At 37.3% G+C, this 13,140-nt stretch overlaps 1 protein-coding gene across 4 annotated transcripts in view; it reads right to left on the bottom strand.

Moving 5' to 3' along the window:
* LOC129238791 (protein trapped in endoderm-1) overlaps positions 1 to 13,140 on the bottom strand; it is an 84,040-nt gene that overhangs the window by 5,778 nt on the left and 65,122 nt on the right. For all 4 annotated transcript variants that reach the window (XM_054873975.1, XM_054873974.1, XM_054873976.1 and 1 more), the window contains one exon: positions 1,163 to 1,617. In XM_054873975.1, the coding sequence (XP_054729950.1) occupies positions 1,163 to 1,617 (455 nt within the window). The remainder of the gene's footprint in view (positions 1 to 1,162; positions 1,618 to 13,140) is intronic.

Here is a 13,140-nt window from a genome sequence, read left to right as displayed (position 1 = left end):
TGGTTAAATATTTTTTCCCCTTAAAAAATCCGTATTGAAAGGGTTAAACTAAGTTCAATTTCAAAAGAACATTTACAACAAAAACAAAATACAGCATAAACCTAAACCGATCCCACAGCAAGTTTCGTGTCCGAACTTTTAACGTTAATGACGTCAATATTGTGACTTGCAAACTACTGACTTTTTTTAATACTATTCTAAATCGTTTCCTAAAGTGATGCTATCTGAGCGGTTTTCTTTGCTGTTCTGTGTTTTATTTCGGCCCAGAAAGATAGTATTGGGTTCAGTGTTATGTGTAGGAACTTTGGAACTTTTTTCTTGGTTAGCGTATTGGAGCAAGTTTGCATGCTAATTTTTAGTAGGACGTGTTTCTTTGTTAGAAATATTAGCTCCAATTTCTCTGTGGCTAATTTGAGGTCACGTGAGTCTAGCCACGTTTGTGTCCATATCACGAATTGGTTAAGTTTTCTAGGAGCTTCTTAATGGTTTTGTGCTGCGATGAATGCAGCGATATCGTATGCATATCCGATTAGAACTGTACTATCGGGCATTTCTATATTGAATATCTTGTCATAACTAATGTTCCACAATTTGTGCCGCTCCGGTGTGACGTCTATACCTCGAGAACTCCCCGGGGTTTGATAGACGAGTTTGCGATCTCGCAAATAACTGCTCATTATGTGCTGCAGATATGCCGAAATTTTTAACCTTTGTCTAAGGTGGCTAATATGTCTGCCCATCTGACGCTCTTGCATGCGTTCCTTACATCTAAGAAGACCATGGTTTTACCAGGATTGAATATTGCCATGTTGCAAATACCTCTGCTCAAAGTTGAAGTGGGGAGCAGCAGAGAAAAATACATAACAAAATTGCGAAAACACCCAAATCTGTTCCCAATGCTTTATGCAACACCAAACATATCCAATTACATATAATTTTCCTTTTTAAATGTCAATAAAACCCATTTTGAATTTAAACTCAAGATTTAAATTTTATTTAAAAAAAGTGAAAGTTTGCAGTTGAATCATCATTTTAAATATAAATAAAATCATCGAACGAATCTGACCTAACCACTGTTTAAAAAAAATTTGGTTTTATGAATAGGATATGTACATCGATTCTTATTTTAGAATAAGTCATAAAAAAATATTGCACTACTTACCTATAATTCCTGTTGCTTGCTGCATAAATAATCGGATTAATAACACTCGAAGCCCATGCCATTACCGATGCTATAATGTGAAACCAAGGATAATTAGTTTTCCTTTCATCGTCCACTACATTAGCCAGCATTAATGGTAAAAAACAACAAAGAAAGCAACCGAATATGGTAACCATCATTACTGTTAACCTGTTATCTTCGTTGTGCTTTCGAGCAGTCAATACTGATTCGTTTGGTGAAACTTTGTAATTTCTATGTGTGTCCATTTTTCTTTTTTGCCGTAAAACCGTTAAATAAATGCAGGAATATGAAACTATTATAACTATGCATGGCAAAAGAAATCCAATCAGAAACAAAGTTTTTTTGATCGACTTTCCATTCTTCTTTAAAATAGTACAGGAAAATGTGGCTTCGTCAAGTCCCATCGCTCCCCAAATTCCCAAAATAGGTGGCAGCTGAAATTTTTTTTTATAAATATGAGTCGAAACTTAATTAATTTAAAGTTAATACAAAAGTTAAATTTTATGTAGTGGTGTAATAATAAGCCTCTTCTTTTCGCAAAGCGTTAGCAAGTGGCGAATAGATGAAGCAATAGATGAATAATAACAGGGCTGCATATACTGCTAGGGGCTCTTCCGATTTGTGGTGTGCGTTATGATTTCTTGAAATGATTTAATCTGGAACATGATGTTGACAAGCTGTCACATTTAAAAGAACGTTGTGAAACCAAACAGTTAAATAATCTAAGATTATAGTGCATGCTTACTCTATGAGGACTATAATCGCAATATATTTAACAAAGAGTGATTGAATTTGACAGTTCTTATGAGAAAAAGTTACCATAATGCCAATTTGAATAAAAAAATATTTACCCATTTCAATCACGATATATAGAATACAAAGCTGGTGCCACCTGAAAACCGTTACTTTGTTCTATGTGATTTTGACAATTGAGTGAGGTATATACAGAAAATAAACAAACCTTTCTTTAAAAGTTACTTGTTTGTGATATTGATTGATTGTTTTGGTGAACACAGGGATATATGTATATATTTTTTGGTAACCCTTTATTATTGTTTCTATTTAAACTTAAAATATTTAGAATTTTTCTTCCTTTTTGGGTTTCAATAATATTGTATTTAGAAGCCAATAGCACTGTATAAAGGGTGGTTAAATTTCAAGGCCCGTCGATAAGCCAGCAACAATTCAAGAGCTAAAGGATGAGATAATTCGGCACATTAACGGCATAGAACCTCAATTATGCCTCAGCGTCATCGAAAATTTGGACCATCGGATGGAGGTGGGCCGCCGAGGCCGCGGCGGTCATTTGGCCGATATTTTGTTCCATACCTAATTGAGCCATATCAATATTATCATTATATATAAGACTGAGTCCATGCTCAAACGAAATTTCTATTGCCGATAAAATTATTAAAAAATTATTCTTATTATATATATATAAAATTGGCGCGTACACCCTTTGGGTGTTTGGCCAAGTTCATGGAGGGACCTACAGTTTCAAGTCGACTCCGAACCGCAGATATTTTTATGACGAGTTTTTCATGGCAGAATACACTCGGAGCATTGTCATTGCCTGCCGAGGGGCGACCACTATTAGAAAAATATTTTTCCTTAATTTTGGTGTTTCACCGAGATTCGAACCTACGTTCTCTCTGTGGTAGTCACGCACCAACCCATTCGCCCTAGTTTTCAATTATTTCTATTCCATTCCATTATAATGGAAAAAAAATATTTATATATATTTATATATACTAGGATCGCCCATGCGTCGAAATTTCGACGTTATTCGACGTTATATAAATACGGAGAGCAAAATTTAGTCATATCTTTTTTTTGTATTTATAGTCATAGAAAAAAGTTTAAACATATATAAATGGATGGCTTATGCTGAAACCTTTTACATGATATATGTGAATATATGTAGTAAAATTAAATATGAAAAATATCCCATTTTACCTGTATTAAGCGATCCTATATTTGTGTATTTCAAATATCATAATTTTTTTCTATTCATCAATTGGAAACATTTAATTTTACGTATTACGAAACAAAAATGTATTTATTCTTTTTTGAAAAACCATAATAAAAAACAATCATTAATTAATCCATGACCATCATAACTTCTGAATCAAATTTATAATAGTATTGATTCACAATATATGTATAAGTTTCCAGTTGTTTCATCAACTTTTATATCATGATACAAATACATAATATCATGATACATATTATAGCATGATATATTATAATACAGGTAAAATAGTGTGATTAATTTTACCTGCACCTATTCACTTATGTGTCTATTTTAATACATTGTGCAAGCCGTCTCTACATATGCTACTAATGGTATATGCTTCAACTTTTTTCTATGACTATAAATACTAAAAAAAGGTACGACAAAATTTTGCTCTCCGTATTAATACCTATATAGATTTATAAAAAAATATATATATAATTATATATTGCCCGTGGAGAGTTAGAGGACTTAATTGTAGAAATAAAGTCCATTTAAAATCCATTCTGACGAGAAATAAATCGCCAATTGCCGAAACATCTTTCATTGCTCCTCACTGCTCGCGACTACAAAAAATGTCGTTACCTAAAATCAAAGGAGAATATTCCGAATTTAAAAACATTATGAGTCGGTTTGAGAGTTTAGTGCACAATATTCCCACAATCCCGGATATTGAAAAATTTAATCATTTAGTGTCAAGTCTACTCGGTGAAGCCTTGGGCACAGTGAAGTCCTTTCAAATGTCGGAAGAAAATTATATAAAGGCGTTGGCCAGTTTGAGAGAGGTTTATGACAGTAAATGTCTGATATTTTTTAATGGTACCAAAACTTTTTGAATTGTCAAAAATCCAAAGGTCTTCTGCGTCGTCATTGCAACTACCAAGTTGCGCTTAGTTTTTGATGCTACGATTCGCACATCAACACAAGTTGCGTTGAATGAAACCTTGATGGTCGGACCGGTCGTTCAAGCGGATCTTTTTTCGACACTCCTTCGCTTCCGATTGCACAAGTATGCCATGACTGCCGACATCACGAAGATGTATCGCCAAATCTTGGTGCACGAAGACGACAGGAACTTCCAGCTCATAGTGTGGAGACAGGATCTATCGAAGTATTTGCAAATTTTTCGACTCAACATCGGGACATACGGCACTATGCCTGCACCATTTCTCGCCACACGGTGTCTGTAAATGCTAAGCGACACAAATAAAGCCAAATATCCTCTCGGTTCCAAAGTCATTCGGAATGGCTTTTACGTCGACGACCTATTAACAGGATCCGACAGTATAGAGTAGTGGGAAGTATATGGAGTGAGGCACACAGATACAACAGGAAGTAAATACAATTTTAGAATCGGCAGGCCTGAAATTAGCAAAGTGGTTTTCCAATCATTCGAACTCATCGAATAGTGAGAGACTCCAAAAAATATTGCAGCTCAGCGATACTGACTCTACCAAAACGCTGGGAATCCACTGGCAGCCGAAAGATAACATTTTTCGCTTAATTCTGGAGAATGATTTTAGCGAGCTGTGAGCAACTAAACGTAATATTTTATCGGTTTCCGCTCGCCTCTTTGACCCTCTTGGTTTATTAGCCCCGCTAGTTACCAAAACTAAAATCCTATTACAAGAGCTTTGGATTCAAAAGCTAGACTAGGTTGAGTCGATTCCATTGCGGCTTGACACCAGCTGGCAAAACTTAAAAATCAATTTGTTGCAGCTTCCATTAATTAGCCTTCCTCGGTGTGTAAATACATAGTCGAGTGCCAGCTGCCAAATTCATGGCTTTTTTGACGCTTCAATAAAGCGCGTATGGCTGCGTATATACGTAGCCAATCCGCTAGTGGTACGAAATGCACGTTGCTTTACTTAAAAATCTAGAGTGACTCCGCTGAAGACTAAATCTTTTCCGCGTTTAGAGCTCTTGGCAGCCCATCTTCTTGCCAAATTATGGTCAAGATTTTCTGGACAGACTCCGAAATAATTCTGCATTGGATTAAAATGCATCCATCGTCGTTGCAAACTAGGTGCAAATAGAGTGTCCGAAATCCAAGAGTGGACTCAGAATGTGTCGTTGCGTCATGTGCCCACAAAACAAAATCCAGTGGATCAAGTGTCTCGGGGTTGTAACGTGGACGAATTGGGTAATTCAATATGGTATGGTAGTCCACAGTTCCTCCTAGAAGACCCTGCTACATGGCCACAAAATGTCAACTTCAGTCTCTCTCCAGAACAAGAAACACTCGAGAAAAAGAAGAACGCAATTACGCCACGACAAATCAACTTCTCGAAATATTTGAAATGTTGTCATCTCACAGAAAAGTGCTCCGGATTTTCGCTTATATACTTAGATGGCTTCGAAAAATACGAGAGCGAAAAACAGAATCTGAAATAATACCCACGGCAAAGGAATTACAATTGAGTTTGCTTAAAATTGTCGAAATAATTCAACAGTTTGAATTCAGCAATGAAATTAGTAAATTATCGAAAAAAAACCGTTCTTCACCCAAGCTTGTAGAAATTAACTACATTTCTGCATGAACACTCGGAATCATCATTATCGTTTAAACTGATTCGAGTAGGCGGCCGATTATTCAATGCACCATTCCCCTATGATGCTAAGTTCCCTTTACTATTACGCAAAAATTTGCACTTTGCGAAGGCATATATCCGGTTCCTACATTTTCGTAATCACCATGCCGGTCCAAAGGCGTTGGTAGCGCTTCTGCGAGAAAAAGTATAGCTGATAAATGCTCGAGAAGCCTGTAGACGAACTGTAAGAGAATGCATTCACTGTTTTCGTTATAAGCCAAAATTGCAAGGTCAGATCCTGGATAATCCACCCGCCGATCGATTACGCCCTTCACAATGTGTGAGGTATATTATTGTGTAACTGATTTAACTGCTGATAAATTTATTTTCGCTCCCAAAAGGTTCATTGAGCGCCGAGGGATGCCAGCCAAAATATACTGAGACAACGCGATGAACTTTGTGGGAGCAGAGAGGAACTTGAGGGAGTTTCGGGAAGTCTTTCTGAAACAGAAGCAAGATATTCTCCAACACGCCGCCGACGAAGGATTCACCTTCGTCTTCATACCTCCGAGGGCACTCCACTTCGGCGGCCTGTGGGAAGCAGCAGTAAAATCGGCCAAACAGTCGGCAACGCGCTGTTAACGGCCGAAGAAACCGCAACGCTTCTCGTCGAAATAGAAGCAGTATTGAACTCCTGACCGCTCCCACCATTCAGTAACAACCCCAACGACGGCGAGGCGCTAATACCGGCGCACCTGCTAATCGTTTGCCCCTTGCGAGCTTTGCCACCGGAGAAGGTACCCGACAACCCCAGCCACTGCTTAGACAGATGGAAGCTTGTTTGCTCTCTCAAGCAACAATTTTGGCGCGCGTTGTCGAAGAGCTACCTTCTGGAGCTTCAGCAGTTCAACAAATGGGTGAACCCGCAGCCCAACATCCAACCAGGCCAACTCGTCGTCGTCCACGAAGACATCGCAGCAGTGGGTGCTGGGTCGAGTAACCGCAACCCTTCCCGGAGCGGACGGCAAAATTCGCGTCGCAGACATAGCAACTAGGTCGGGTGAAGTGAGACGCCCTATCAAGAAACTCACCGTGCTGCCGGTGGAAAACAAACATTGAAGACTGTTGGATTAATTCAAGGTGGCCGGTGTCAAGCTAGATTCTGGCAAACATTCTAATTTAATAAATTAAAATTAGTATAAGTAACTAATAAAAATATTTTTTGCAAATTTAAATAATTGAAATTAAATAAAAAAAATAAGCAAACTATAAAGGCTTAATATTAAGTTATATATATATATATATATATATATATAATTTATATATATAATATATGTATATGTATATGTAACATATATACATTACATTAAGGTAAGTTAATAAGTCTACATTACTACCTCTCACTTTCCTTACTTTTCGCTATTTACTTTCGGTCATTGACTTTATTCTACAGCTATACTTTCCGTTCTTCTTATTTCTATTTACCTACCTACATACATATTTTCTCATCTAACTCTCTCTAACTCTCCACTTACTGTTCTTTCGTTTCTGCTATGCCTTTAATCTTAAGCAGTAATATAAGAGTAAAAAAAAAAAGAGTTTCGCTTTTGAATTACACAGGCCTGCGAAATTTAACTTTTTTCAGTTTCTAGAATGGCTGTACTTGTTTCTTGTAGTTTTTTATGCGCTGAAAACGAATCTGACCTTCAAAATGCTCCATCACGTCAGGATTTTTGGTAAATGAAGCCTAAAAGGTCAAAAAATGGCCATTTTAGCCATTTTTGATAATTTTTTTTGGGATAGAAATTTTTTTTTTTCAATTTTCGACGAAAAGGTCGCATAGTACAACTCTTTAGCTTTAAAACCCATTTTTTTAAATTATTGTACGATTTTTTAAAAAAAAGTTATGACATTTTGAAATTAACAGTTTCAGTTACGCCAATAGACGTTATACCCAACGTTTATTTTCAACAAGACGGCGCTACATGCCACACAAGCAATGAAAGCATTGATCTTTTACAGGAAAAGTTTCCGGACCGTATTATCTGTCGAAGAGGTAATCACAATTGACCACCGAGATCATGTGATTTAACACCTTGTCACTTTTTTCTTTGGGGTCACGTGAAAGATTAAGTCTACGTCAACAGCACAGGGTCGATTCAAGACCTCAAAGATGGAAATCGTGAGGCTATCGAGGGCATAGGGCAGCCACTTTGCAATTCGGATATGGAAAATTTCATGAAAAGCATATTGTCCTGTAAGCGTCATCGTGGTGGTCATTTGCCTGATTTTATTTTCCACTATTAAAGGCATACCTTTCTCTTTATAATAAAATAAACATCCGATCATTTATATTAAAAAATAGCATTTTTCTTTGAATATCAAAATAACACCTCTGTTTGGAAAACTCTATATATGTACATATATATAAAGTGGTCTGACATTCCAGTTAAATTTAGTAAATATCTAATGAATAACAATAGGAATGCATGTTACTGTAATTATGTACATATGCAAATAATGAGAGATGCTCATAAAATAAGAGAAATTCATTACGGTTGAGAAAGAATGCAAATGTAAGAATAATGCCAAACAGAGAAATAAGAGGTTGAATGATATGTACTGCTCGGCTGTACTTTTCGTCGGTAACAGAGACTATAATGTAAAAATTGTCTGATTTAAAGATAGCAAAGGTCGCCATGTTATTCTATTAATTTGACTAAAGCTAGCAATTGTTAAGTCAGGCATGCTGCGGAAATCGCCCACTATCGTGGTAAGATCGTCGTCTTTACGCCCAGCCAAAGTAAGGAAACAAGGGGCTGAACTATGAATTTAAAGACCGGTATTAAATATTTTGGGGTAATGTGGTTTCAGCAAGACGGTAGCACATGCCACACAGCACGGGTAACACTGGACTTGTTGAGAGGCGAGTTCGGTGAACATTTTATTTCACGTTGGGGACCTGTCAATTGGCCACCCAGATCGTGCGATATAACGCCTTTAGATTATTTTTTGTGGGGCTATTTTAAAGCTCATTTCTATTCAGACAAGCCTGCTTCAATTAACGCATTGGAAGACAACATTAAAGCATTTATATGTGAGATACCGGCCGAAACATTGGAAAGAGTATGCCAAAATTGGACCGATTGGACGATTTAAATAAAAATTTTATGCATTTTTCTGAATTTTACGTGGTTGCTACGTTATTGGCAGCGCTTTAACCTGTTAAGCGATTAGTTTTTCTTAGACAGCTCGATTTACTGTGCTAAATTAATTTCAAACGAAGACTGTCGAAAACCGGTTTTAAACGATTATGATAACGATGATCAGGAAATTCAGTGTTCATGCTTACTTTATAATGCCAAAATAACCGGGAAAATTTTGTTTTTTGCTTAACTTTAAATTTCATAGCAAATGCAATTTCCTTTTTCGGCATGACGCACATATATGACATTAACTAAAAAATAAGCTTTTGAAATTGACGCATATATACGACATAATCACTTAACAGGTTAAAATCATGTTCGAGCATTTGGTGTCGTTTTTGTGACATACTGGTTTGAGGATAGCTGAGTATGGGGAGAGCTTATTTTCGAGGGATACATGGGGATTCCGATTTAACAGCTAATAAAGACTTCGAAGTTTGATTCCTAGTGCCTTGCGTTTAGTAAAAATGTGGGTTTGCCATGTGAGCTTGCAGTCAAGATGCATTCCGAGATATTCTGTAACATTACTTTGGGTTATGATTGTGTAATTAAGTTTAACGGATGGGGAAATATTTCGCTTGAGTGTAAAGGTTACTTGAAAAGATTTTGACTCATTTGGTTTTATTGTCCAGTCTCTGAGCCATTGAGTTATTTTATCAAGTCCTCTTTGGAGTTTAACAGAAGCCACATCAGGGAGGGAGTTGATTGCGAGTAAGGCGGTGTGATCTTCAAAAGTTCCGACGATAGTTCCCTCAGTAACTGGTAGATCGTGAGTGTAAAGCAAGTATAAGATAGGATCCATAATACTGCCTTGGGGTACACCAGTTAAACCAGGTACACCAGCAGAGCTGAAATTGTTCTTCATTTTTTTTTTTATAAGTACTAATTTTAAGGTAGGATTTGATAAAGATATAATAATTTTATTTTCCAGAGTAAACCATCATGCCAGACATGGTCGAAGGCTTCAGATATGTCAAGAAATGCAGCTGCGCAATACTTCTTCTGTTCAAATGCTATGTGAATATTACTTATGAGTCTCTGTACTTGTCCGATGGCCCCATGTGTTATTCTGAAGCCGAATTGGTGATTTGGGATTACTTTTCGGTTGTCAATTATGGGCATCATTATTTTGAGAAATAGCGACTCCAAAACTTTTGAGGTAATAGGCAACAAGCTGACGGGTCGATATGATTTCAATTTTTCGGCGATTTTTCCGGGTTTAAGAATCATTTTTATTAGTGCAACTTTCCATTAAGGAGGAACAAAACCAGTTAATATCAGTTTCTCCAGTAATAAGACCATATCCGGGGGCTTTTTGGTTTTAAGTTTTTTTATTGCTTCTTTCACTTCCTTTTTGTAAAACTTTTTTATGGCTGGATGAGCTCCAAGGTGTCTTCAACTTTTTGAGCAGTACTTACTGAGGGTTCGATATCATGTGGGGTAAATACTCGGGATAAGTGACGGGCAAATGTTTGAGCTTTTTCAAGATCCGACTTAGCCCATTTGTTATTTTCCATTTTAATGGCTGATTGTGCTAAAGCTGGCCTTTTGAACTTTTTTGCTGCCTTCCAAAGAGAGTAATATGAAAAAGAGGATGCATCGAGGTTACTGAGATAGTTTTATAGTTGAGTTACGTTCATTTTTGAGAAGTTCCTTGAGGTCTTATGTAAGAGATTCAGATTTTTTTTTGTCTCCAGGGTGTCTGGTTTGTTGCCAATGCTTTGTCGCGCGGAATTTTGCTATCATTTTTTTTTCAACTATACGAGATATCTATGATCGTTGTAGCTTCGTTACGCAAGGTGTGGATTTCCAAGCTGCTTGCTGGACACAGCTATTAAAATGCTCTACAGCATTATTTACATCTTCATTGGACTTGAGAGGGTGCTTCAGATCAACTGCTGAAGGTACAAGCGTCCGAAAGTTCTTCCAATCAGTTTTACTGTTATAAAGAAAGCATGTGACAAGTGAGTGTCAGCTGAGTATTTAAAAGTGGTCGGAGGAAAGTTCATAATATGAGTTAAAGGTTATTTTACTAGCCGGAATACCTTTCGCTACGCAAAAGTTGATTAAATCGGGTCTTTTATTTGTGTCAGTCAGCCAATATGTTGGGGTGCCTGAGGAGACTATAATCAGATTCAATTTTGTTATCACTACTAAAAACTGCGTGTATTTGACGTTATTGTCTCCCCCTGCAAGGAATCTGTTGCCGAGGGTTGAGAAAAATTTTTCATATTCCTCAGATTTTATAGCATGGTTGGTTGGACTGTAAACTGATGAGATTGCTAGGAGGCCTTGCGGGTTTCCCACAACTATGTTCGCGTTCCAAAGGAGAATATTAATGGGTTTGAGTGGCTTAATTTTCGAGTCGTGAGGGCAACGAGTAGGTTAATCATTGTTGCAAGACTTGTCTGAGGAGTGCGATCATTTCTCGCATTTCACTTGAGGACTCCGATGTTATTTCTTTGGACTGAGGGGTGGGTTGCAGTCTTTATAATTTGCTAGATGATTTTATTCGGATAAGGCCCATTTGACGTTATCTGTTTTCGTCTTACGCGAGAAATTTGAAGATAAGTGGGCTCCAGCCCGCTTAATGCAAACAGGTTTTCTGTGGCAGTAGGTTTTTGTGTGACCGTACTGTTCACAGTTAGCTCATTAAGGAATTTCGCGTTTTGGGCGTGGGCGTTCAAACACAATTTTCGAGGTAAATAGATACTTGATCTTATATATATCTTTATTGTTCGGGCTCGGTTTCAACTCGACAATGAATATCGGGAGTGGCCTTTTTGTAATTCTGTTCTTGATGTTGTATACAATTGTCGCTTTGTGGCCAAGATCTTTAAGCTCTGGAGAGATTTCTTCAATGTCAATAAAATTCGGTGTCACTTTGCTCCAGAAGAGTAACAATAATATCTTTTTGTAGACTTCAGGGGTGGATGAGGTCAATAGTTTGTTAACTATTACCTGGAATATATTTACTGGTTGAAGGTGTTGGAGAGAAACTCTGCTGTTGGTTTTGGGGTGGTTCATTTAGAGCGGACAAGGGAGTGATTTCTTCGATGTTCTGGTTATGTGGCAACTTCAGCTTGTCTTGCAGTAAAATAATTTTCTGCTGTATAATTTTCTGTTGCGAGATTTGTTCTTGATTTTCCAAGGGGTTTGGCGAGTTAATATTTGGACAAAGACATTGTGTATTCCACGGAGAAGCTATGGTTGCTGTTTTTGGGGTTGTTGGGCTTGCTGTTGCAGCTGTTTTTCCAGTTGTTGTTGATGCTGCTGTTGCATTTGTTTGTTGTTGTTGCTGTTTCGAACCACCCTAATTTGGTGGGGAGCGGCCAACGCCCATTTTTAATTTTGTAAATTATTATTGTTTTTTGTCAGTTGGCAATACCTCGTTTTTAAGCTCAGCTGATTGAAGCTGTTGTTTTATGTTATACTGATTTCACGTTTTTGTTTGGTGTTTTTGTTATTGTGTTATTTTCACATTGCGCAAGCTCTGAGCGCTAAATTTTAATTAGCAAAATATACTTTTATTATACACTATTTTTACGTTATTTTATACTCTACCGATTAAGAAAATTTTCCTTAATCGGATTCGCACAATTTTATATTTTATACACAGTTAATTTTTTACTTCCAAATTCTCTTTCTGGTGGTTTAAGGGTTGCCAACCGAAGATCGTCGTTGGTAGAATTAATATTTGAATACGTTCCCAGCACGCTGTAAATGGATGAGGCCTGAACCAAACCTACAGCGGGGTGATGTAGTTCTTATCCGAGATTAGAACTTGCCTCCAGCGTTCTAGCGCATGAGTGGGATCACTGAAACTCATCCTGCAGCGATGGTGTAACGGTAACCAGTTATCTGCGGTCGGCATGTACGTCAAACGACAGTGTCAGCGCCCAGTACAAAGGCTTAAGCCGGGCAGGATGTTTGAGATTGGGGCATGTAACCAGGTGTTACCCGAAATTTTTGCATTACAAAGCACAGAAGCATAGTTTTAATTTATTTTCCTGTGCATAGTGTTTATGGTACAGATACTGTAACAGCTAATTACGTGCATATTTCAAGTATTTTTGATGTTAAAGATACACCTCGCACAGGTGTTGTCGAAAATACCGATAAAATCACAGAAATAGACGAAGTTGACCGGCATATTAATAGTCTTAGCATCGCCTAGGAGCTAAAGATCGACCATAAAACAGTTTT

Source organism: Anastrepha obliqua, chromosome 2 (assembly GCF_027943255.1).
Source record: "Anastrepha obliqua isolate idAnaObli1 chromosome 2, idAnaObli1_1.0, whole genome shotgun sequence".
Taxonomy (NCBI): Eukaryota; Metazoa; Arthropoda; class Insecta; order Diptera; family Tephritidae; genus Anastrepha; species Anastrepha obliqua.
The sequence above is the reverse complement of the archived record's forward strand: the minus strand, read 5'-3'. Positions and strand labels throughout refer to the sequence as shown.